At 43.1% G+C, this 25,318-nt stretch overlaps 2 protein-coding genes across 5 annotated transcripts in view; one reads left to right on the forward strand and one right to left on the reverse strand.

Annotated features, from left to right (window-relative positions):
* The first annotated feature begins 1,086 nt into the window (after positions 1-1,086).
* ap4s1 (adaptor related protein complex 4 subunit sigma 1) lies at positions 1,087-4,200 on the forward strand. Its single transcript, XM_032546854.1, has 5 exons — positions 1,087-1,300; positions 2,774-2,860; positions 2,939-3,007; positions 3,082-3,093; positions 3,542-4,200. The coding sequence occupies exons 1-5, from the start codon at positions 1,163-1,165 to the stop codon at positions 3,668-3,670; spliced, it is 435 nt and encodes a 144-aa protein (XP_032402745.1). The 5' UTR covers positions 1,087-1,162; the 3' UTR covers positions 3,671-4,200.
* Positions 4,201-5,120: 920 nt separating this feature from the next.
* Positions 5,121-25,318, reverse strand: part of hectd1 (HECT domain containing 1) — a 31,922-nt gene continuing 11,724 nt past the window's right edge. For 2 of the 4 annotated variants that reach the window (XM_032546844.1, XM_032546845.1), the window contains exons 16-44: positions 24,792-25,003; positions 24,557-24,703; positions 23,787-23,881; positions 23,269-23,374; positions 23,060-23,194; positions 22,826-22,965; positions 21,235-21,447; positions 20,984-21,094; positions 20,729-20,895; positions 19,679-19,855; positions 16,344-17,291; positions 14,986-15,207; positions 13,573-13,706; positions 13,297-13,453; positions 12,887-12,957; positions 12,292-12,443; positions 12,150-12,204; positions 11,835-12,063; positions 11,511-11,593; positions 11,151-11,278; positions 10,767-10,968; positions 10,519-10,656; positions 8,899-9,377; positions 8,646-8,804; positions 7,403-7,481; positions 7,201-7,294; positions 6,255-6,405; positions 6,018-6,162; positions 5,121-5,931 (exon numbers count right to left, since the gene is read on the reverse strand). In XM_032546844.1, coding sequence (XP_032402735.1) covers positions 5,794-5,931; positions 6,018-6,162; positions 6,255-6,405; positions 7,201-7,294; positions 7,403-7,481; positions 8,646-8,804; positions 8,899-9,377; positions 10,519-10,656; positions 10,767-10,968; positions 11,151-11,278; positions 11,511-11,593; positions 11,835-12,063; positions 12,150-12,204; positions 12,292-12,443; positions 12,887-12,957; positions 13,297-13,453; positions 13,573-13,706; positions 14,986-15,207; positions 16,344-17,291; positions 19,679-19,855; positions 20,729-20,895; positions 20,984-21,094; positions 21,235-21,447; positions 22,826-22,965; positions 23,060-23,194; positions 23,269-23,374; positions 23,787-23,881; positions 24,557-24,703; positions 24,792-25,003 — 5,267 coding nt within the window. In that variant the 3' untranslated portion in view covers positions 5,121-5,793. The remainder of the gene's footprint in view (positions 5,932-6,017; positions 6,163-6,254; positions 6,406-7,200; positions 7,295-7,402; positions 7,482-8,645; positions 8,805-8,898; positions 9,378-10,518; positions 10,657-10,766; positions 10,969-11,150; positions 11,279-11,510; positions 11,594-11,834; positions 12,064-12,149; positions 12,205-12,291; positions 12,444-12,886; positions 12,958-13,296; positions 13,454-13,572; positions 13,707-14,985; positions 15,208-16,343; positions 17,292-19,678; positions 19,856-20,728; positions 20,896-20,983; positions 21,095-21,234; positions 21,448-22,825; positions 22,966-23,059; positions 23,195-23,268; positions 23,375-23,786; positions 23,882-24,556; positions 24,704-24,791; positions 25,004-25,318) is intronic. The other 2 variants (XM_032546846.1, XM_032546847.1) reach the window with 2 other exon arrangements.

Raw genomic sequence — 25,318 nt, forward strand, 5'->3', positions numbered from 1 at the left:
CTTCATTTCTGTGAGCATATTAATTTTGGTTTTCCTCGAATGAATGCTAAAGACTGGCAGTTGATCTAATTTAATATAAATATACAATATACAAATATAAATTTCACCACCTTCATTTTTTTTCCCAATTTTGATTATGGAAATATTTAGTACAGAAGTAGTTATCCACTATTTCACACAATAGTGAATAAATACATACGTGTATCCAAAAATGCTGTAAATACATATGAACGCTGTAATAAAAATATTTATTTCATGTAAAGTCCGCTTTTCTGTATCAAATGTACATATTCCATGAATCCCAATAGGAGATTAAATACTGTTGCTCATATTTTCCAGATTTTTTCAGAGTTTTTGTAGAGGCAGGAAGGATCTTCCATAGATGTCTGTGCTACAGTGAAGCTGAAGAAGCCTCTGACTGAAGACACTGTTGTTGTCTGATGAAGAGGATCCTCAAGGTGTTTCTTAATATTCCTTATTTAAAGAAGAATCCTTCTTTGCACCATCATCTGCAGAGGTCCCACAGAACAGAATCAGAACACAACATACCTTCTTTATCACGTTACTTATAATTGCAATTTTTTTTGCCCAGGTCCCTCTTGAAAATGAGATCTAGATCTCAACGGGGTTTTACCTGGTTAAATAAAGGAATATATATATACTTAGTTTTTTCAAGTTCCTAGATCTGATGCTGTTATAGCAACAGATGGCAGCAGAAGATTACACTTCAACAACATAACACACAACCAGTGCCTTCAGTCCAGGGCTTCTTCACTTTGAACTGCCTCATTGCTGAAACGTGCTATAAAAATAAACTTGACTGACAACACTGCCTTTCCATGGATAATCTTCAAAAGTATGACACCATTTAAGGAACAAATTAACTAGCTTTCTTATATATTGTATTATCATTGTAAAAAAAAGAGAGAGAGAAATATACCAAATATACATTTGTCTTACCTCTTTGTGCTAATTCTCCAGCGGGAGCTTGCTCTCTCTAACTTTATTAAAAACATTTCCACCTATTTACTGACTTTGTCCTTAACTCCAATCCACTAGGTGGCAGTACTGTACCTCTTAGCTGCATTGTCATTGTTTATGTTTGAGGAAGGAAAACTGGTGAACTGTCTTAGGATGAGGCTGGTCTGTGGAAGGTGACAGGATGATTAAGTTTGTGCTAATGGTAAACCAGCAGGGTCAGACCAGACTGTCCAAATACTATGAGCCAGTGGAGCTGAGCAAGAGAGCAGCGCTGGAAGCGGTGGCTGTCCGCTGCTGCCTGAGCCGCGGGAAGCATCAGGTAAACTACCTGGCTGCCTGCCTGCCTGCCTGCCTGCCTGCTTGGCTGGCTGCCTGCTGAGGCCTGGAGAGTTTTCTGACCGAATGCTGAAACTATCGACAGAAATATGTGGCGGTTATACAGCTGGAAATCTTGTAATTGCAGCCATTGAATACGAATGCAGCACAGCTAGCAGCTTTGTAGGGCAACACTGCCGCCATGTTTGTGGGGGCAGAATTCTGTTACTAGAATATAACGGTATATATTTAAATACACAGTCTACGTCCTTCCAAGCATTTACATTAACTATTTATACTGGATGGAATGAAGCTTAGATATTTCCAGAAGCCGTTATTGCCGGATTAGTCTTTTTAAACTTAATATATCTGGTGTGATCTATGATGAAAGATTTCTACAGACTTTAGGAAAGAACAAACCTTTCACATAAAACCCTGACAAAAGAAACTTTTGCTTCAAATTTGATGTTTTCAAGTGCCATAATGAAAGTACGGTAGATTTTTCCCTCAAAAATGCACTATGAAATACTGAAATGTTTGCCTTGTATATATTACACATCTGTAATATATACAGAATCCTGTCAAGAGGTGGAAATGTTAGGAAAGAAGATCTGATCAGAAATGCTGGAGTAGCATCAGCTGTATTTTAATTTAAAACTAGACAGTGAAACATCACATTACAACTTAATCTAATGTGAGAAACAATTGTGCTGAGATTTAAGGAGTAGTAGTAAAAGCAAATGAGATGGATTAGCAGAGCTTTCTGGCATGAGACAGCAACAGTCTCTTTAGTCAGAGCCACTGGAAGACTGACTGCTACAGGAGATCCTTTCTGACCACAGCATCACCAACCACAGTGACTCTTTGAACATACTTGGATGAAATGAGTTGCAGCAAAATAAAATTTCTCTTTGGAATAAAAAAAAGTAGTTTTGAATTGAATAAGAGCTTGAAAATGAAAATGAGACGTTATCAGATTGGCAGATTGTTTCTTGAAAAACAGAAAATAATTCAGCTGGAAGAATCTGAAGTATTTGGACTGAATTCAGTACATATTAACCAAGGTCCCTTTTTAAAGAGACGTCATAATTGAGCTAAACTTGAGCAGTACATTTTTCAAATTTGTTCAAATTTTCTGTGAAATCATCAAACATCTTGTATATTTTCAACATTTGTAGTTGTTCTCACTCTAAACAAAATCAAGTCTCCATTTTTAACCAATCAGGGGTGACCTGGCTGGACAATACTTTACTTAAATGTTCCACTGGAGACTTACCAAAAACAAACAAAAAAATATCGAAATATTACTGAGGGTGCATTTCTATACTTGAACCTGCATGGATAGTTTTAACCCTGTTGATTCACACTGAATTATTGTTACATCAATAAAATCTCAGAGCGAACATGATGGGTGGATGTAAACATCTTGTATCTATTGTGCGCAGGATGTGCTTACAGTATGTCTGCCTCTTTCCAGTGTTCGTTTGTGGAGTACAAAGACTTTAAGCTGGTGTACCGCCAGTATGCGGCGCTGTATGTTGTGGTGGGGGTGACAGACAGCGAGGTAAAGCTGCAGAATCTGAAAACACTCAGATTGTTGTCCTGCTTGTCTAATTCGTGCTTCATGGAATCCTCCCCGCAGAATGAGTTATCCATCTACGAGCTGATCCAGAACTTTGTGGAGGTTTTAGATAAATACTTCAGCCGTGTGGTGAGTTCATCAGTGCTGAAAATCTTCAGATGGCTGCAGGATATCTCTAACTGTCTGTATTTATCTGTCCACAGAGTGAACTGGATGTATCCTTTATGATGGCAGGTTTCCAGGTCTGCGCTCATTAGGTTCTATTTGTAGCTCCACAATAGTTTTGAAATTAGTTATGTATGTTTACTGTCAGAAAAAAACTACCAGGAATGTATAAACTGTGCTGTGAAAAAGCATTTTCTGCATTAGTCTTTTTCTGCTTTTGCCTTCTTTGTTGCATCAAAATATTTCCTATCATCCAACCAATTTTACCATCAAGCAAAGATAAAAATTTAGATTTCAAAGATGATTTTATTCATCAAAGCTGCAGTTTAAGACTTTTGTAAAAACTTTTTTTTTTTTACATATTTGTTGAAGCTCTCATTTGTCATGACAGCATAATAATATGAGACAGACAGTGAAAAAATGGAGCTTAGCCATGTTTCAGTTACACTATCTTGTCTGCTGCCTGCTGGTTTCTCCTTGACCTTGAGATGTGATCAGATCATGTTTAATCTGGAGTCCGTTCACATCATCCTGGACGAGATGATCCAGAACGGCCACATCGTGGAAACAAACAAGAGCCGCATTCTCGCTCCACTCACCGCCATCGACAAAATGGCGGATGGGTGAAGCAAGCAGGAAATGATGTCACAGACTATTGGAGCACTCTGGGGAATATTGGACTGGTGTTTGTTAGGGGTACGCCGGTAAATCGGTCCTGGTTTCCTTAATGTTGGATGATCAACCAAAACTCACATGAGAAACTGATCTTATCTTCCTCTGCAAAGGTCGGACACGCCTGACAGACAGACCGCCCACCGGGTCACCAGGTCACATCTGCATCCGCGCAGTTGACAACAGTCACTCCACTGTTGCCAACTTAGCAGCTTTGCCACCATATTTAAAAAAACTCAGAATCGGCAGGTCAGGCATTTTGAAGATCAGCGATTGGCCAGAAAACTGCAATCGGTGCACCCCTAGTGTTTGTAGAGCAAACTGCTGCCAAGTCTCCATGAGGCGCTATTGTACCAGTGTGTGCATCTCACAGCAACCCTTAACAGTACAGAATACTGCTGACAGGTTGCAACTGTGTGTAAGGTGAAGTAATAATGTTTGTGGCTCAGTCAGCTGATAATACATGGTGAAACCTCATTTTGTTATTTCATTGTTTGAGCGTTCTCTTTTTGTGCACAATAACTCTAGATCCAGGGCGTCCTAGTTCAATCCCTGGGGGTTTGTTAAAGAAACGTTTCTGCTCCAACACATCTGCTTACATCCCAATTTCTGCAGAGCTTCTAATTGTTCATTTGATCCCACTCAGCTCCTTCAGACTAGCCAGTAGCAATTAGCAAACACCTGGTGGAACTGCTGAGCTCATCAACTTTATTTATAAACGCTCTAACATCAGCCGCAGCTGAAACAGTGCCAAACATCAGTAGTGGATAAATAAGATGAAGCATTAAAAGAAATAGAGCTACCTCTCAGTGCAACACTGGTAAACACGTTGTTAAAGGGTCAACGGAGGAGCCATGCTGTGACCACTTCCTGAAGGCGGAGTTTCAGCCTCTGTAAACAGAGACAGAGGCCCAATTTCAAGGAGTCAAATTATGAAGTCAAATTTCTTTTAAGTGATTCTATTTGTATTTAGACAGTTACTTGATTGTGTTTTATAATGGCACCATGTGCCTTGAAAATAAATACTGCCCCTTTAAAGCATTTTCATGCCACTCACAGCTCTTCAGATCTAGAGCAGAGCAGCTTCTAAATTTTACCCGTCCCTGAAATGAACCATGGGAATCTGGCAGATGGAGTTCTCACAGCTGTTTGAACAGTTTTCCATTTGATGCTCTTCCATAAAATTGTCACATCTGTGGAGAGTACCTGTGGATCTCTGCAGCTCCTCCAGAGTTACCATGAACCTCTTGGCTGCTTCTCTAATTAGTTGTTTTACTGCTTGGTGGGCGGAGCTTGATCTGACCTGTTAAATTCAACAGTTACAAAATCAAAAAACTATTTATGGGATTTTCTGTTTCTAAGATGATAAAAGGAAGAAAAAAAATCTACAAACCACACAACTAAATCTTTACTTCATACTTTGCAAACAATTTATTGATTATCTTTTGGAGCATACACATTTGAAAATATTTGTTTACCTGAAACTGCAACTTCAGTACTTCAGTTAAATAAATGTTTACAATATACAAAGAAAATACAGGGAGCAGAGTTTTTTAAATGTGCATCAAACACAATCAGTGTTTTTTTTCTCTTTAGCTTAATCAGAGAGGAAACACCAAAAACTGAACTCTGACCTTTTCATCAGGTCTGAAACAAACCAAACTGATGCGCTCTCACTCACACACACACACACACACACACACACACACACACACACACGCAAGCTGAATGGAAAGGAAGAAAAACTAAAAAGATGAAAACGAGAAATGAGCCTGAACCTCTAATGAAGGAAATGAAAACTAAGTGGAACCAGGCACTGAACTGAACGGACGAGAGGAGGGGACCTATGTGTGAACGCGAACACACACACACTCTCACACACACCAGCCTGCAGCCTTGGCCCTGGATGCTGACGTGGTTGTCAGGAGGGAAGCGTGAAACGTGTGGGTTGGAGATGTTCAGTCAGAATCCTGCGCAGCGAGCCTCTGTGTGTCTGTCACTCATGCGGCTGGATGTTCTGGCAACACGGACAGATGGTTTGGGTGCATGCTCAGTGTAACCGTGGCGACGCTCGGAGGTCAGTTCAGGTGAAAGCCCTTTTCCATAGTGGCAGCTAACAAACGCTCCCTCATGATGTCTTCAGATGAATACTCTGGGAGCTTCAGGTAGTGAACACAAGTGTTTACTGATGGATAGCTGGAGTCTGTTGCATCCACCTGGAAGGGGCGGGGCAAGAGGGGAACAGCAGCCAATCAGCTCACAGTCAGACTTTTAAAGCTGCCTGAAGAAGCTCTGAACCTACCTTTCTGACTACGGTGAGGCGTGGGTGAAGGTTGGCCAGGCCACCAGGGGGCAGCGTGGAGCAGCCGGTGGTGAACTGCAGGAAGGCTTTCCTCTCATCAGACGACATTCCACATAAAACCCTGACAAAGCGCTGAAAGCCAGGACTGAAGAGGAGCAGACACAATGTAACAGTTAGGATCAGCTTTTAGCCTCAAACACCAACCCTGTGTGTGTGTGTGTGTGTCTGCTCCCGTACCTGTCTCTGGTGTAACCAAGCTTTGGTTCGGTGTAGTTGATGATGTCATCAGCATTCCAGGAAGGAGACTGGTTACCACAGAGAACCATCTGCACTTCCTTATGGCTAAAGGAGCTCAGCTTCTCCATGGGGAACACCTGATTAAATCCCTCTGAGGAGAGCAGACAGGGTGAGCCCACAGCAGTCAGTCACATCCATCCATTATTCAAATTATCAACTCATTTAGAAACCCAGACTCTAAAAATACTACAAAAATATCTATACATTTTGCGCTTAAGAGCAGAAACGACAAAAATCTTTTTAAATCTGTTCTACCAAGAACTTCACCCGACTCAAATACTGTAAGAAAACAAAAACTATGAAACACCTTTTGCTCTCCAATTATTAATTGTATTTCTTAGCTGCAGATTCATCCTTTACTACAAATGATCAAGCATTCACTACAGGCTGTTATTGACTTTCAGGTAACAAAATGTTTATTTTCTTATTTAAGTTTATCTATGATTTGAATTAATTGTACATTTGCACCTCAATGTATTTCTAATATTGTATAAAAAAGCATCAGTGGTTAAATAAAAATGTGCAGAATGAGCCTTTTTTTTTTAAATTAGATTTTTTTTGTCCAGTTTTGTCTTACTAACTGCTCTGTGTTGTTCTTTTAAAAAATGGCCTTTTGAGTTGGAATGCTCCAGTTAAGAATTAATCAATGACTAAATTAGTTAATCAATTCATCACTATTAATCCAATTAATTGTTTCAGCCCTACTTATAATAATAAACATGTCAACAGTTTGGGGTCCCAGAGAAACTGTTGATCTGTGATTTTGGGTACTATGCAGGTTTTGGCGAGTGATGGAATGAAAATAATAATAATTCCTTTACTTTGAATGGTGCCTGAGCTGTAAGTGAGCTCCAGCTTTGTGTAGTTGTGATGTGTGTGTGTTCACCTTTGAAGGCCTCCATCTGTTTCTGGATGCCAGTGTGCATACAGAAATCAAACATCAGCTCCACATACTCCTCTGCATTCTCCACAGTCACCATCTGTCCTCACACAATCACACACAGAGAGAAAAGCAGGTTTAGTGGGACACACACACACACAGTCCATCCTGTGACCGGAGCAGCAGCTGGGTGGATGTGTGCCGTTACCTCGTCATCTCCGTTTGGTTTCAGGTCTACTGCAGAGAAGCCATGAACCTTTGATGATGGACAGAATTGAAAGTTTAACCTGAAAACAGAAATGTCACTTCATCAGGTTACATTTAAAACAGCAGCAGGTACAAAAACACTGTACTTATTATTTCTATACAGTATCTTCATTTTAATACAGTATTATGAAACTTTTACAGACTACTGAGGCTGCGTCCTTTTTTCTTTTTAATACTCCAGCATTTATACGAATGATCTGTAAGAGATCATGTTTCTTGGGATTATCCTGCACTGAGGTAGGCGTCAAGTTTAAAAACCAAATGTTTGCCCTGCTTGCTCAACATGAGCCACAAATATGATTTAATATATACTGTAGTTGTGTTTTCAAAGGTTCCTGTTGAGCACAGTGAGAACAGAGCGGAAGGTGTGGCGTGTGGGTTTAAGTCTCACACACACAATGCGTTTTCTGGCAGCGCCTGGCTAGCTGCTGCAACTTGATGAAGTTTATGAAAATGTCTTCTTCATTCACAGTATTCCTGGAAAATGTTGCATTCACATAAATAAATAAATAACCAGCAAATCAAAATATTGCAGCAAGCTGCAGATATTATCAGACAACAAAAACTTAATACAAGGAATGCTTCAATTTTGCACCTTGAGAATATTTAGTTAAGCATACGGTTAATTATTATCTGTTTTAAGTCATTTTCTTTTTATTTATTTTGAAATTTGACCAGAGCTGGCTCAAGATTTCATGGAGCCTTAAGCAGCATTATGACGCCTCCCCCCTTCTATTAAGCCTGTACTGATACAGTGTATCAGTACAGGCTTAATAGAATCAGGTAGAGTCAGTCATAATTGTTTATTTGCTGAAGTGAAACTGTGAACAAACAGAGCTCCAACACAAAGATTAAACTCTGTGTTAAAATGTTAGCATTTATGGGGCCCCTGAACGTCTGAGGGGCCTTAAGCAGCTGCTTAGTTCATTTATGCCTTGGGCAGGCATTACCTTGTTTAAAGATCCATTGTGATTACTTAATTAGGATATAACTTAAGTGCAAAAATGTGATATTTGTTTAATTTGTATTTTTTGTTTGTCTTTTTTCTCTTCTTGTGTTCAGGTATTGACTCCAGGGTTCAGCAGGTATACTGGGTAAAACCCTGACTATGTCACGCCCCCAAACAGAAGAGCCGACTCAGCTCTTCTCAGCAGCAGGTCAAGCTGAGTCTCAGAGGATTTTACCCGAGGTCCTCGATGCTGAGTGGGGGTCCGGAGCCCATGGGGTTCCTCAGCATCAGGTCCTGCAGTCTGGTGTTCTTCTCGTCTTCAGACAGACTCTTGCTGCCCAGGATCTGTCTCCTCTTCACAGCCAGCTCTTTCACCTCTTTTAGGAAGGTTGCTCTAGAAGAGGAGTAGGGGAGATCATTTTCTAAATGACTAAATGTTTTCACAATCAAACTAAAGAAGGAAACTCTGAACCCAATGACCTGCTGACCTGTGTGGGTTGACCAGCTGGAAGTCATCCCAGGTCAGGATGCCATGGTACCAGGCAGGGGGCTTCCGTTTGGGAGGGTCCATGATGAACTCGGACTTGGAGTCCTCGTCAAAGCTGCCCACCGAGTACGTCTCTTGGCTCTCCTCGGTGGACGCCTCCGACTGCACCTCGGACAGCAGCGCCTGCAGGTGGGCGCGCTCGGGGCCGTGGCCCGGCGGCGAGCCGCGAGACTGGTACAGCAGCTTGCTCATGTTGGACTTGATGTCGCCCATGCAGAGCAGCTTGAAGAAGGGCTGGGACACGGGCAGGTCCACCAGCCGGTTGTCCTGGATGCACTTGGCCAGGAAAATTCCCAGGAAGTGGAAGAGCTTGGTGATGCGCTCCAGCTCCTCGCTGTCCTGCGGGAACGGAGCGGGGAACAGGCCGCAGGATCGCTGCACGTAGAAACCGGGCGGCTTCAGACCGCCGCCCAGGTCCACCTACAGGGGACAGAAGAACACACACGGTCAGCAGTGTCGCTATGGAGACGGAGGTCAAACTGATGCAAATCAATCACAACACAGCATTGTCCTGGTTCCAGTTCACTGGGTAAATACTCATCATAAACCTGGTGCATCCTCCTCACACCTCCAGTTCTACTGGTTAACATGTTACATCCTTCCATTAAACATGGAGGTGCTCAAAAGCACACAACAGATTTCCTGTTTGTGTGAGATTCTGGGAATTTATGCATCAACCTAAAACCAAGGAAATATACAGGACTGGTATCACTGATACTGTTTATTTAAAAAAAATCATTATCATTGATTAATTTGGTGAGTCATAATATCACGAGAATAAACTCAATATTATGAGAATAAAGTTGTAATATGCCGACTGTTCTCATAAGATGACCTTATTCTTATCTTATTATGACCATGGCTTTAATACTTTGTTGTAAAATCGGCTGAAGTCAGATTCCAACTCATTTGTTATTGAAAAATTCCATGATGAAGATTTTTTTCCTGAAGTTTATAGAACATTCTAGTCATTTCACTAAAACATATATTATATAAATAAAATGTATAATCTATTATTATTTTTCGGATCATAAGCAGCTACTTTTGAACCATGCGGCTAACAGCCCGGTGCGGCTTTTCTGTGGATTTTTCTTCACCTGCCACGGGGCTGTTTAGCAGGAAGTGATGATGCCGCTTTTAAGTTGAAGGTTATCGATCTGGAAGTACAGGTGGGAAATGGAGCCGCTGCAGGTAAGCTCGGCATGTATGTTCGGTTCGGTGTTGGAGAAAGAGGGCTGCGTCCTTGATAAATCCAGCAAATTTATAAAAAACCGAAAGCGGCGGAGATATCAGTGGCTTATAGCCTGGTGCAGCTTATGTATGTATGTTTTCAGTTTTTTTTTTTAAAACTTTGTAGATTCGGTTTATAGTGAGGTGCGCTCTATAGTCCGGAAAATATGGTATATAACCCTGAAGTGTGCGCAGAGCAGTTTGGTCTGTCAGTTTCACACATCTTGATACAGAATGCAGAAATGGGCCTCAGACTGTGATAGAGCTCTACTTCACATCCTCTTAGCAGTTTCTCATGAGTTCATGGGTCAGAGGTTGCTAGGTGACTGACCTGTCGGGACTCGTCGTCAGGGAAATCGTCGTCACACAGCCAGATACCCAGAGACGTTCTCTGGAACTCTGCAGCCACCAGAGCGTAGAACTCCAGGGTGGGACCCAGACCGGTTCCCTCTTCACCCTGGAACTCCACCTGAACACACACACACACACACACACACACACACACACGATTCAGCATCAGAAGGTAGTTACAGCACAGATGAGACAGAGCTTCCAACACATGTTCACTTCCTCTCTCACCTCCAGCACGGACTTCCTGTCGGCGTGAATCTGCATGACTGACTCCGCCCACTCCATCATGGCATCTCCTCTGGGAACTTTGACCCTCTCGTGTTTGAGCCGGCCCACCCTGAACTCTCCAGGGTCGTCCCGCCGCACCGTGGTGGACGGCCGCGATCGCTCCATGGTCGCCTCGCGCCGGTTCTGGAGCCACACGATCGCCCTGTGTGGGAGCACGGGGGTCAGAGGTCAACACGGAGAGGACAGAACCCAGTCACACTGGATGGAACTGCCTGCAACGTTTTTCAACTCTAGGCATTAGTTTCAGGGAGAGCAGATCTGGTCCTGTTGCCCCAGATCGCTGGTGGCTCTCCTGGTAGTTGCTATGGCGCCTGTCAGACTCACCTGGACGCTCCAAAAGCGGTGCAGGTGAAGTACAGCTGTCTGGTCTCAAAGGGGATGAGGAAAGGACATTTGGACGTGAGCTGTTCACACCAGTCAGGCAGCGCTCCGCTGGCCACAGCCAGAGGCTCCTAGCAACAAAACATCGATAGCATTCAGTTAGCTTAGCTTCACTTGTAGTTTGCTACAGGAGGTCTAGCTCAAGCCCTGAGCAGCATTATGTCAGATACAGAATGGTTAATACCACATTAATATTCTATAGAACTATAAACATAAAAGGGGGACAAATGAACATTAAAATCACAAGTTAATCTCACAAACATTTAGTACATTTTCATAAATAATCCTAGAAGAGAAGCTGACCTCAATCTGCTGGAGGATCTTGGTGGTGATCTTCTTGCTGGTGAACTCCTCTGGTGATGCATTGAACTGCAGCTCCTCAACATCTGGAAATATAGGCAAAAAAAAAACAAAAAAACATATGAGGAATGTGTAAATGCACATGCAGAATATTCCTGTTCCAACACTGAAAAACTGTATTTTATAAATACGGCTTTTTGCAGTATTTATAAAAATCCTCCGTAGTTTAGAATTAGTCAGCTCATTTCACATGATTGAAATGCAAAACTGTGATAAAGGATGACATAACCCATCCAGCAGGGAGGTGTGAGTGTGAAACCGCCGTACCTTCCTGCAGCGTGCGAGCGTTGGAGACCGAGTCGCTCCCGATGATGTAGAGGATGCGCAGCAGCTGCAGGACGTCCTCCATGCCGCATGCGTTCTGGCTGCAGCCGGCCTTGGCCTGCGCTGCCTCCCTGACCCAGCCCAGGATCTCACTGCTCTGACTGACTGACAGCGAGCTTGGACTGAGCACCCCGCAGCGACCTCCGACCCCGGTGCTCTGGTCCAAGAACTCCTGCAGATAGAAACAGACCAGATGGTCACCATTAACTTCCTCGTTTACGGTTCCAATTCTGTCCAAAGCGTAAAAGAAAGACTTGCCATCTTCCCGCTGTCCTTCTCTTTATCAGAGTCTTTCAGCTCCCGGTACATTATCCTGCAGGGGAACACAGCAAAGAGTGAAACGTAAAGTGTGAACACGTGAATTGAGCTGTGGGCAGGGTCTGGGGGTCTCCTCTCTTACGTGTAGGTTGGCTCCCAGATGCGCCGCAGCTTATCCGTCTTCACAGAGCCGTTGCAGGAGAGCTGCAGAAGCCGCTGCACGTAGTAGAAGATGGTCAACTTGTAGCTGGACAGAGGAAGCTCAACCTCTCTAGTTGTACCAAGACCGGGAACCTGGACACACACACACACATATATATATATATATATATATATATATATATATATATATATTTAAGAATCCCAATTCACATTTACTACAATTCAGAATCAATTTAAGATGTCCCAAAAATAGGTGTTAATTAAAAATGTTGCTTATATTGTCAACACATGGTTTTCAAATAAAATTTGAGTAATTGATTACAGATCCTGTAATTAACTATATTAACATTTTTAATGGAGTCCCACCTCAACTATAGGAAGCTAACAGAAACACTGGACGTCCTGGAGAGGTGGGAAGAGAATTTTACTCCAGAGTAATGATACTTCATAATTGCAAAAGTAAAAGTAAAAAGTACAACACAATAAAAATACTCCTAAAAGTACATTTTCTTTCCAAAATGTTACTCCAGTAAATGTGAGTAAATGTGGCTGGTTACTCGTCTTCATTGACGAACCTTTAGAGTCAGCGCGAGGTGAGGAGAAGGAGCACACTCCACCTCCTCCCGGGCCTCGGACCGAGGCGTTCCTGCACCAAAACAGAACCAGCTCCAGTCAATTATTCATTTCACTGCATTCAACACAGACTGACATGGTCTTACATGGAGATACAGGACCCAAAAGAATAAATGTATAATATGTTCCAACATTTATGTCTGCTTGTACTGTATATAGTTGACGGAACCAGTACTGCTTTTTAAATTCTTCATTTTACGTTGGTAATCGTATTGAAATGAGTCAAACAGTTATGATAATTTTACTTATTTGCAATTCATTTTTTAAAAATATTTACTAAAGTTAAAGTTAGTTAGATGAAAAATTCTAGCTAGCTTTACATTTGCTACAGTAGGTGTCTGCAGCAGCGTACCAGGAGAGGGGATCTCCAGGTCAGTGGTCTGTTGGACATTAGTTCTTCCAGGTCGGGGGTCAAATGCAGGGACCAAAGCAGAAAACTGCCTTTTGAGGACAAAATCATCGTCCCACGTTCTCCTGCGTCCTCCTTTCGTCTCATACTCTTCCTCCTCCTACAACAGAATATACATTCGGTCCACAGTCTGACATCAACACAGCAGCAGCAAAAACAAAACTACTACAGGACATAGTCAGACCCAACGACACCACAAACAAAACTTCTTTTACATACCAGGACCTCCTCATACTCCTGGTCCTCCTGATTGTCATCTTCATTTTCGTCATCATCATCGTCTGGCTCGGGGAGGTCCTCCTCATCGTCCAGCTCTGCCAGCAGCGTGTTGGCACGGCAACTGTCCAGGAAGTCTGCAGGTTGACAGAAACACAGCTGACATGATTCCAGCTGGAGGACAGAGTGAAGACCCTCCCTGATCCTGATGACGGCTCCGCCTGGGCCGAAGGTCAGCCCGCTGCTAAACACCAAGCAGCGCTAAAAACTCCAACCTGTTCTGAGAATGCATCTTGGGTTTGGCTCCTTCCAGAACATGGATGACTCCAGGTGCACAGAACTTCAAACCACGCAGAGCACCCAGAGAGCGCCGACTGCTCCAGCACATTGGATCTGGTCTTGTTGCACGTGTAACATAGCACAGGCATGGCTTCATTCACATCGCATATGATCATGTGACCTTCACCTCTACATCTCTACCCCAAACCACAACAAAAGTTCCTTGCAGGGAATACCGAACATGCAGCATCACATTCCCTCTGATGGCGCTTCCTGCTGCTCTGCAGCGTTTAGCTTGTAGTTAGTTTGTAGATTTGAGCAAATCTTGTGTTAGAATTTAACTCCATACAGTGAACAAACATGAACTGTCTTAGACCAGTTCAACCTTCCATGTTAACCCAGGAATTCAGGTTTTAAGACCACTCACTAAAATACGACAGGCTTGTTTCTAAAATGATGAGAACAGTTGGAACTAGAAATGCACCGATCCACTTCTTTTAATTACCGATATCAATATCTGAGGTTTAGCATAGGGCGACACCAATACACAAAAATAGGTGACTTAAAACTTTTTTTAACAGACATAAATGTACTGAATTACAAATTTATTTGCCAACTCTGCACCAGTACAGCACACTGAAATACACTAATAGCTCCACTAGCTTGGTCAAACATGGAAAAACAACTTGAATTTGTTCAGTCAGAGTAATTAGAAGGAGAACAGCCAATGGAAAATAAATAATAAATAAGCTGAAACTGATCAAAACAATAGGTTGACTATTTTGGTCAAACATGTAAAAATAAACTAAAACATTCTTTCAAATGGTTCAGAAAGTGCAATTATATAGGAATTTGAATATAATGTAAAATAAATAATGACGTCACCAAGTGCAAAAAGCATAGAATTAGACTGAATAGATCTGCCCTTATGAATCGGGCACATTATAACTGATACCACATCTAGATTTTTTTAAAATATCAGAATCGATACAGATATTAATATTGGATCGGTGGATCTCTACAGTAGTTGGAACGTTGCTGAGTTAAGTTAGGCAGCCAAGCAGCTGTAACAGGTCAAACATGCTGTTACATGATGTTCTGTGTGCGTGCGGGTGTGTGGTGGGAGGGGGCACTGACCATAGAGGGAAAACTCAGCTTCCTGTCCTGTGTCACTCTCACTGGATGTGGACGTCAGGCTTGTTGTCAGAGTGTTACTTAGCAACTGGCCAACTGAAAGCCCCGTTGTGGCTGTGGCTACGTTATTGCCGCTGGTTACTATGGAAGTTGACATGGTAACTGTGGAGGTGGTGCCAGTGGTGGTGAGGTTAGGAAAGCTCTGAGCGCCCATGAGAGGAGAAGCTGCAAACAAACAAAAACAAGTTGCAGTTAGTCTGAAACCGAAGACACAGCAGTACACAGGTTGGTTATGCTGCAGTCAGCTGCCAGCGCACACACACACACACACATGCACACACGCACACTGGACGCCTGAAGGAAGGGAACTCATGCTCTTCTCTAAATAACTCAACCATTATGGTTTGTATTTTGTCTAGAATGTTCCCCTTGGACACGTCAAACAGCCTAATATGGAGCACAAGTGTTCAGAGCTCAGCATAGTGCCTGGAGAAACATTTTAACTACAGCAACACTTTCCTTTCCTCACACCTAAACAACCACAGGCTCCAGGTCTTATGGGAGTTTTGTTTTAAATTAGTTTTGTTGTGGGAAAAGCAGACATGTTCCGGGTTTCCTGCTTCGTTACGTCACACTGTCACACCGGATCAAATCTATCAGCATTCATTTGCACAGTGGCAACAGTTTTTGTCCAGCTGGTGTTGAGTCTGAGCTGCAGGAGGTGGAGGAAGGGAAATGAATGGTAATCATGTGTATGGCTGCATAATATTAGGAGAAACATGAGTTTCTCTGATATTGTCACTGGACAATATGACTGATAAACATGTCATGATATAAGCATTTAATATTAGTCAATATTGGTAATTACTGATTAGTTTTTGTTTTAAAAATCTGAAATATTGCCACACGGGTGAGGTGACATTCCTGTTTTATCCACAGTTTTCACTCATTATGAGGCACTGCCCTAGGTACTCAACAAGTTGTTGCTAGGTAACACAACTTGTTGTTACAAGTTACTGAACAGATTGTTGCTAGGTAGCCAAAAAGTGAGTTAGCTAATTGATGCCACCCACCTTGCCTAGAGAATGAGTAGCTAAAGCTCATCCTACAGAATGGAATTTGTAAAGTGCTTTGAGATTACATTTATTGCGAAGTGGCGCTACGGAAATAAACTGAATTGAAATTAAATTGGGAAACCGTGAAAAGAAGAAGATAAGCACATATTGCTCTTGATATGATCACAGAAATATTTACCAATCTTATTGACACTGAAAGACTTCGTAACATGGTGCAGTTCTATTGAGTACTATGTTTGTCGCCTCATTCCTGTAGCATTAACATGCTAGCGGTGCGGTACTCACTTGCGGCGCTCATGACGTTGCGGCCCAGGGTGTTTGTGTTGTTGTCGCTGCTGCTGCGGCTCAGATTCATGTTGTTGGTGGCGTTGGTGCGGGACATGTTGGGCGCACGGCGGACGAAGGACTCCATGAGGCTGGCCTCCCGCGACGACAGATTGGGGACGCTGGCGCTGGAACTCATTGGGGCCCCGGCGGCCAGCAGGGAGCTGACCGACAGGCGCGTGTTGGCGGCGGAGCACAGCGGCCTCTGAGAGTGCGTGTCTTTGCTGGACGACTCGGACACAGAGCTGACGTCGGGGGAGCTAACGCTCACCAGACCCATGGAGATGGCCGTGGCCGGGTCGGTGCCGGCTGCGGCCGCGGTGGGCGAGTGGTGCTCGTCTCCGGTCACAGACGTATCGGCGGTGAGCGTGCCGGAGCTGGACCCTGACCCGCATCCGGCCTCTGCAGCGGAGGACAAAACCACGATGGGCTCCTGTTGGTGGCCGTCGGTGACCCCTGCGGGCCCCGCGCCTTGGTCCAGCAGCAGGCCCTCCGCTCTCCTCTCCAGCTGCAGGGCCCCGCCGCCGGAGGAGCTGAGGCTGATGTCAGAGGACGAGGCCACGCTGCAGACGGAGCTGCTGCTGCCCTTCCTGCTGGAGGAGCTGGCCCCGCTTTTGTCGGGACAGTTATTTTTCACCAGGCTGCTCCAGGAGGGCTGCTGAGAAGACGACGAGGTTGAGGACAACGACGCCAACGTGGTGGTTCCGCCAACAGCTGTTGGTGTCACAGAGGGTCCCACCGTGGATGAGGCGGGACCTGAAACAGTGGATGAGACAGGTTTGGGTGTTGGCGCTGTGGCAGCCGACTCAGGGTCATACCCTGGAGCAAGCTTGAGGTCAAACTTCCCTTCAGCGCCCATACGGTAAGAGTTAGAGCATCCGCTAGCATCCCAGGTTACATCAATCCACCCTGGATGGACAGAGAGATAGGAGGGAGACGGACAGATGGATGTCAGAGAGGCGGCAGAGAGGGAAACAGGGCGAGAGCGGCAGAGGAAGGCAGACAGCGGACAAGCAGCTTACAGTCCTAACAGCTCCACACAGTGACAGAATATTACTTCCAACCTAGATGCACATGTCAAACAACAACATCCTGCAGGAACATTCAGGGCTACGTTTATTTATTAGAGGAGTGATTTGGTCAGACTTCCCAGCTAGTTACTGATTTGATACATGACTGCTTGAGGCAGCATGATGGGCAGAGCCTTCCTGGACGCAGATAGAGCTGCTGCCTCTGTTCATAGAAAACCTGACACCAGGCCTGTCACAATAAGCAATCCATCAATTAATGTATGATCCATTAAAATGACATCAATAATTGCCATTTCCATGGTGTATTGTTTTTCTCTCTTCCTACTAAAAACTGGACGACAAAAGTCTTCACTCTGGTGCTTTGGTCTCAACTAGCCCTTTTTTTTTTGAAGGACAATTTTATTTACAAAGACTTCAATATCGATTTTATTTGTTGTGTTTGTTTATTTATTTTGGATATTTAAAATATCATTATCGTTTATCGCAATAACTTCTGGGACAATTTATCATCAAGCAATTAATTGAGTGATTCATTTTATTGCTCATTAAAATTAAAATATTTAACTTACGGTAATTAATTGCTTATCCCGACAGGCCTTCCTGCTACATTTTAAAGGCAGGTTTTGTTAAATAAGTTCAAACAGAAATGAGTCAGAGAGTCAGAACCTGCTGCTAAAGAAACAGCAGGCTTTATTTGTATTTATGGGTCACATTTATCTGACTTAATAGATGTAGGCCAACAGAAACATCCAAACAGTCTTTTTAGGACCAGGGAATAGATTATTAGTCGGAATGCATTTATTACTGCATCTTTTTCCTATATAAATATAACAAATGTTATAGCTTCATGTGGTTCGAATTCTGTGAAAAAATATTTTAAAAATCTCAGAGTACGCACCTTTTGCTATCAAGTTATTATACTGTATCATAGTGTTTTTTAGCTGTATATGAATCCTTTGCTAAAATAATCAAATGCTCACAAAAGGAATACAGATATTACATGTTAGGCAATTACATGTTTATTTACTTATTTAAAAAGAAAATTAGTGTTTCCATCTTTTTATACATTTGTAACACTGTATAAAAAAAGCCTTTAGTGCTCCAATGAAAAATCTGCACAACGTGCCAATTTTTTATCTAATTGTCAGAAAAATGTATTTCTAAAATAATAGTTAGCTCTACTACATCCTACTTTAATATATTTTCTACTCTGACACAAAAAGTATCTCTAAAGCAGTTTTGTTTTTATTCTGAAAGTGTTTCATTTCTGTTGTATGGGAGTAGAAATAGTTTACCCTGAAAAAACATTTTGTTGCTCCGATTTTGTTGTGGATTATAAAAGAAGGCTTCTATCACTAGTGGAGTGACTAGAAAACAATGTGACAGGTACAAAAAACAGAAAATAAAAGCAGGGGAAAACTATACAATAAATCATTACAGTAAAAAGAGAGAAAATACAATCAAACAGTAATGATCCCATTTATGGTACTAAAAATATGAGATGTGGAGCAAATGGAAGAGCACACAGAGGCAAGTGAAGTTCTCATCATCCCAGTATATGCTGAGATCAGAGGTTCTGCAGTAACAACAACAATAGTACCAGTTTCATGTCTTACAATGTGGCCAAATGTGTTCTGAGCTGTTCTAAGTTCTAGTTGACTTTAAAATCAATCCATCTGTCCCTAAATACAGTAAGAGTCTCAGAAGTAACAAATTCACTATGCAACACTTTGGAGAATGATTGCAGACTGCTGCTGTTTCTGCTCTGACCTGAGAAAACAGAGGATCCTGCTCCACCCTAACTTCTAATAACTGTAAAAAATAAAAAAAAAAAATAAAAAAGAGAGAGAGACTAGTGAATATCTGTCAACATTAGGCAATAGCAGAGAAAAAAAAGGACAAGCCAATCTCTGACATCAGACTTGTTGAAGGTAAATGCAAGTAGGGAATGAGGAGAAAATGTTTTCAGAATGATTTCTCTCCAGCTGGTTGATTAAAGAGGAATAAACCAGACACTGGCTGGAGGTAGACTGGAAACAGGATGTTTGAGGAGAAAGCTGGAAGGAAACCAGTGCAGGAAAGGAAACGAGTTCATGTGTTTACTGAGATAAACATCTGCCCACATTCACTCCTCAGGAACAGATACGACTGATGGTACATCGCCACTCCTCAACAACCTTTCAGACAAAAAATGGCAGTCTAGACAGAGGGCTTGGAAATGAGAGCATGTTCTTCTAGCTTTCGGTCAAACGGACACCAACTCACCATTGTGAGCCTCTCCCGTGACAGTGCCCTCTCCTGGCGGATTTCCATCCTGCTCCCGCCACTTCCAGTCGATACCACGAACGACCCGTGCTCCTGGGACGATGTACTTCATTACCTGAGAGCGGAAAATTCTGCGCTGGCGACGGAGGTTTGCCTCTGCCTCCTTCACAGCTTTACCTGGATTGGGACAGGGACAGAGGGACATGCTGCTTAGAGGAAACACCTAGGTAAAAAAAAATTGTTGTAAATGGAGCCAATAGCTACAGTACTTAGAGTAATGCTAATGCTAACTCTGGTATAAAACAGGGCCCACCTTTGTCATGTCTATAATTTGCCTCGTTTCTCAGTAAGTGGAGTTTACAAGGAGGAGCATCATAGTGTGGGCTGTCTTACAGCATCTAACTGAAGCATTGATGATTGGAGAAACGAGTCGGGACTGCAGTCAAAATATTTGGTACCTCTATAGGAGCATAGCATGTTATTGTTTACATCCGAAAATTTCGCGCATGAGCACAACGCTGGAGGGCAAGACGTCCATCCAGCAGCTATGGCTGTGAAACTTGATACCCTTGGACTTTGTTATCTAGTTGTAGTGTTGATAATTAGTAGCAAAAAAACACTGCGTCCCTTTTTCTTTTGTAAACCACATATACTGTACATTTAATATTTAGCATGTTATGTTGATAACTTGATAGCTAAAACATCTGGTGCGAGTGGCGTCATGTTACAATGTGTTTGTATAATAACTACTTGAAAAATGAATTATTCAAAGAAAATCAGTACAAACATATTGCCCAACTTATTGCTTTTCCTTTAACAGTAAGGCCGCAGTAACAAACACCCAGCCTCTCCCCAATAAACTGTTGCTGGAAGTTTTAAACTAACAAGGTGAGTACAGGGCTGGAACGATTAATCAGATTTATCGTAATAAATTATAAACTGATTATTGAAATAATCGTCCACTAATTTAGTAATTGATTAATTGTTAACTGGAGTATACGAACTCAAAAATAAACTGCTGCTACTCTGAGCTTCAGCAGAGGGGCTCACCTAGCTGGTCCTCACAGACCGCTGTGACTGTGCCGTACAGCTCCAGCCCAGACAGAGACAAGTAGTGTGTCTGACCACTGGCATTCTTCCCCATTTGTTTGATCCTTATGTGCCTCCAACCCTGCTTCTCGTCTTTGGACGGGTCCAGAGGCCAGGTGGCCGTTGACCTGTGGAGACACAGACTAGCGTTAGTATTCACCAAGAGGCGCGGCTGCCTTCTGACTGTAAACGGAGGAGTTTAAGAGAAGGTCGTACCCTGGTTCGTTGAGGCTGCCGTCGTCTATGTGTGTGTATAATGTGGACCAGTTCTGACCATCTTTTGAGACCTGAAAGACCCAGTTTCGCAGCGCCGAGCGCCCATAACCCCTGAAGGAAGAAGGAAAACACAAACCTGTTTAAAAAAATGACTTTGTTTTTTAGAAAACAATGCACCTTTCATACAGAAATTCTGTATTTCTAGTATTTGTATCAATGTGTTTGGCTGCAGGCTGTAGGGGGTTCCTTACCTGGCGTGCCTCAGAGTGTACGCCGATGGAATGACCCACAGGCCCAGGTCAATAGCAAACCAGGCGTTCTTGTCGTCGTTAGTGTGGCAGTTGAGAGCAGAGCTGTCCCGACTCAGGATGTCCTCCAGCCGGCCGTAAGGAAGGTTACGGCCCTCTGAGGACGTCACCACTACCAGGCCGTAAGCGGCAGGGTTCACCCATTCATACGCCGTCCTGACGGGAAAAGATTGCCGATCGTAAGCTTAATGTCCCATCTAACATCTAGCATGCTAACCAAGGTTAGTAACACAGAAGAATTACATTAAGAAAATAGTGAACAACTTTCACCTAACTATAGTTCCCGAGAACGCTGCAGAAAAAAATTACATTCAGATATTTTAAGGAACCATGATTCAGCGTTTCATTTTAAATCGGTGGTCTCAAAGTGCATTCCAGGTCTCCTGCTTCAGCACACCTGGCTCCACCTAACTACTCAGTGAACTACTTTCAGTTCACAGTTAACAGTCACCCCACTGTTGCCAACTTAGTGACTTTGCCGAGATATTTAGTGACTTTTCAGACCCTCCCCCTCCTTCCCTCCCCTTCCCTTGTCCAAAACCAAAATCACCATGCCAGACTTCTTTAAAGATCAGTGATTAGCAAGAAAACTGCAATTGGTTCACCTCCATCAACAAGTAATGCCTTTGTTACTGTTATGTCAAAACTTTGTTTTATTTCTATCAATCAGTTGTATCCATAAAGCACCCTTTATGTTGGAGGCAGCTCGGTGGAAACGCATCATAAAGGGTATTTCTGAAATGGATTTGACCCACCCTGGATTGGACCCATCCAGGGTCACAGTCTGCAGGTGCAAATACCAGAGTTGTGAAGTAAACTGAAACTGGTGGGATACTCCCTTTTACTCCCATCTCTGTAAGAGGGTTGGTGGATATTAAAAGCGATGTACCTTCATCGCTTTTAATATCATTGATTCATCTTTTCTTCACTTCCTTGGACTAGCCAGGGGAGTCACTGCTATATTCTTTGCTTAATCTCTTAATAAAATAATAATCAAAATGCATTTTCATTCGTTCTTGATTGACTCAGTGTTTCACCTTAGGTAAGACTTATTTATTTCCTTAAAATTTCTTAACGGCTTCCTGGAAGCAGAGCGACACACGTGATAGTTTGCCAGCTCTTTGCTGTAAACTAGATTTCTGACACCAGTGAGGCTTCCTGACTAAATTAAGGTATTTAAGATGTCTGAAATATTACAGCCAGCAAAATATTGCATCTAAGCATTTCTTTGCAGCTTTGATATGGCATACATTGATATTGTGGTGGCAATATCGGTGTGCATGGATTTTTATTTTGAAATTCCATACTTTTCAGATGACCCAGTAATTGATCACACCCTAACCATGGAACCTGCGAGTACTGCAGCCTAAAAAGACAGAAGGCTACACAGTAACTGATAGCTGCAAGAAGCTGTTCAATGTTTTTATGGATACACTCAAATTCAATGTCTTTCCTAGGAAGATGGGACGCAGTTTTTTCCACACAAAAGCCAGGACAAACCACTTTTAGCACTGTCTGCAGCCACTGCTCTTACTTTGCGTTGGTTCCGACCCAGTAGATGATGCCATTCTCATCAAAGTCATGCTGATGTCTGAAAGTGAAGGTCTGGCCTTCCCTCAGCTTCCTGACGAAGACGAACGACGAGCGCTCAAAGTCGTACCACTGCTTCGCCACCTGGACCATGAAGGCAGAACAAAAGGCCGGTGGGAGGTTAGCCATCACCAGCTCTGATTGGCTCGGTGATGTAGCATGTTGCTTGAGGCTTCACCATCTTTAGGAGGTATTGCTCCAGAGACTCCACGGTGGCGAGCGGCTCCATCTTCAGCATGCGACCCGTGCGGTCGATCAGAGCCGTCTCACCCGGCGCGCGTTCCAGACGGAACCTCAACCGCCTCGTCAAGATCTGACACACAAATCACATTCTGAGCAGCTGTGGAAAACAACAGGGCATCATGACAACAACAAGCACCAACTCACCTGCAGGTTGTAAGAGGACCCTGGAGAGTCATACAGGTACAGAGGTAGACGCTCAATGGACTCCAGCACAGCTATCAGCTTTCTGATTAAGGCAACAGCTGGTCGGCTGCACACACACACACAAAGCTGGGATTTATTACCAGATAATATGAGAAGTACATGCCATTAATATTATATTGAATATATTAGTTAGTCTTATTAGAAATACATTTCCTGACCCAATATCAATCAGGATCATTGTTCATATTTCCATGTCCATGTGTATGTTGCAAAGTCCACTACACTTAAGCAGTATACCGTATTTTCCGGACTATACAGCGCACCATACTATAAGCTGAACAGAAAAGCTGCACTGGGCTATAAGCCGCATGGTTCAAAGCGTGGGAACAAAGTAGAGGCTTATAGACCGAAAAATACGGTAATTCATCAGAAGCTTTGCCTTTCTAAAACACAAACCAACATGGGGCTCTCCAACCACATTAGAAATAAAAAGTAATCCAAAGTTTTAATCCGCTTACCTTTCGTTATCCTCGTTCTCGCTGAAAGCCGCCTTAAACACATTGATTCTCTCCATTAAAGGCTTACAATCATGTTTCATGTCCGGCTCTGCACTCTGCAGGAATCCAAACAGAAAACAGCTTCAAGTCACGGTGCTTCCTGAAGAATACACAGCTACTGAACTTTAAGAAGAAAACTAGCGACGCATGTGTTAACGTTTACATCGGCCGCTATTAGTCATTTTTTTACTTTTTGGACATTCCCATTGGTATAACCTGGTCGATATTAATCACTGATATTTACAACTTGTTGCCCTTGTTGTTTCAGGAGGGGGAGGAATTTGGTCATGTGACAGTGAAGCAAGGGGGGAGGGTGGTTCAAATTTTTAATGGAGTTAATTGCAGGGTCTGTAATTAATCAAAATTGATAATTTAACAGAAATTAAATTATCTGTTAAATTATGCGCGCAGACATCTACCGTTTCCTCTTCCCTGTACCTGATTGAGCTGCAGTTCAGTTGTACCATATTTTTTCAACGGGCTGTTATTGATCCAAAAAAGAATTTCGAGTGTCTTTTATGAGTAATCAAAGGAAACAGAAGCCTACACTAACAGGCCAGCGTTTCAAACCTTGAAAAAGAGATTTGAAATTGATTTAGAGTTTACTCCCCATGCCCTCCTGGTGTAGCTTCCATCTCTTTAGAACTTGTAGCCTTCAGCTAACCAGAAGCAGTCCTGTTAGCATGTGTCAGTTTTTAGAGTGAAAGTCGCTGCTTTCATTAGATACTCACATTACTGAGGACAGTGAACAGAGCCTGGACGAGGCCACTGCTACACATTTCATATGGAGAAATGGTGTTTTCATCCTTCAGGACCACAATCAGGTTCTCTAAAGCAGTTTTCATCAAGTCCCTCCACGTGTTCTCCCCTTCAAGACACTACAACAGCAAACATTACACACACAGATCACTCTTTATGTCTGGGATGTGCTCTGTGGGCAACAGGTGTGTTGCAGAGTTTGTCTACCTGTCTGTTAATGTGCAGCTCCCATGCCGACTCCAGCTGCGTGGCGATGTTCCTCAGAGTGACCACCACCCCTCTGGGCATGCTCTCCACAGCTTTGAAGTGGTCGTCGTACAGCTCCCTGGCCATGCTCTTCACCTTCTGCTTCGTCTTCTCCAGTTTGGACTTGAGCTTCCTGCCCCGCTTTCCCGTCCAGCCAGTAACAAACTCTGAGCCTGCACACAATGCAACAACATTCAGCTATAGCAGGGCTTCTCACAGTGTGGGGCGTGCACCCTCTGGGGGGCGCCAGACCTCTTTGGAGGGGGCGCCACATGAAGAAAACAACTGCTGACATGTAGCTGACTTCACCAACCAGTTCATTCATCCAGCCACCTGGGGGCGCTGATAGAAAAGTAATGGCTGTGCATGTCTGGAGCGAACTCGAAGCCAACTAGATGTGGAGTTACCAGACTCAATGGTGAGCTGCTTGACATTCAAATTGTTTGGATCAATTTGTTGAGAGTTCGGGGCGGGGTTGGGAGATTTTG

The sequence above is a fragment of the Xiphophorus hellerii genome, chromosome 19, assembly GCF_003331165.1.
Source record: "Xiphophorus hellerii strain 12219 chromosome 19, Xiphophorus_hellerii-4.1, whole genome shotgun sequence".
In the NCBI taxonomy this organism is placed as follows: domain Eukaryota; kingdom Metazoa; phylum Chordata; class Actinopteri; order Cyprinodontiformes; family Poeciliidae; genus Xiphophorus; species Xiphophorus hellerii.

Bases quoted from the DNA above. Each gene is read 5' to 3' on its own strand.
- ap4s1 (XM_032546854.1), top strand. From the start codon at position 1,163: ATGATTAAGTTTGTGCTAATGGTAAACCAGCAGGGTCAGACCAGACTG. The intron at 1,301-2,773 runs GTAAACTACCTG...GCCTCTTTCCAG, and splicing joins TGAGCCGCGGGAAGCATCAG to TGTTCGTTTGTGGAGTACAA. The intron at 2,861-2,938 runs GTAAAGCTGCAG...TCCTCCCCGCAG, and splicing joins TGGGGGTGACAGACAGCGAG to AATGAGTTATCCATCTACGA.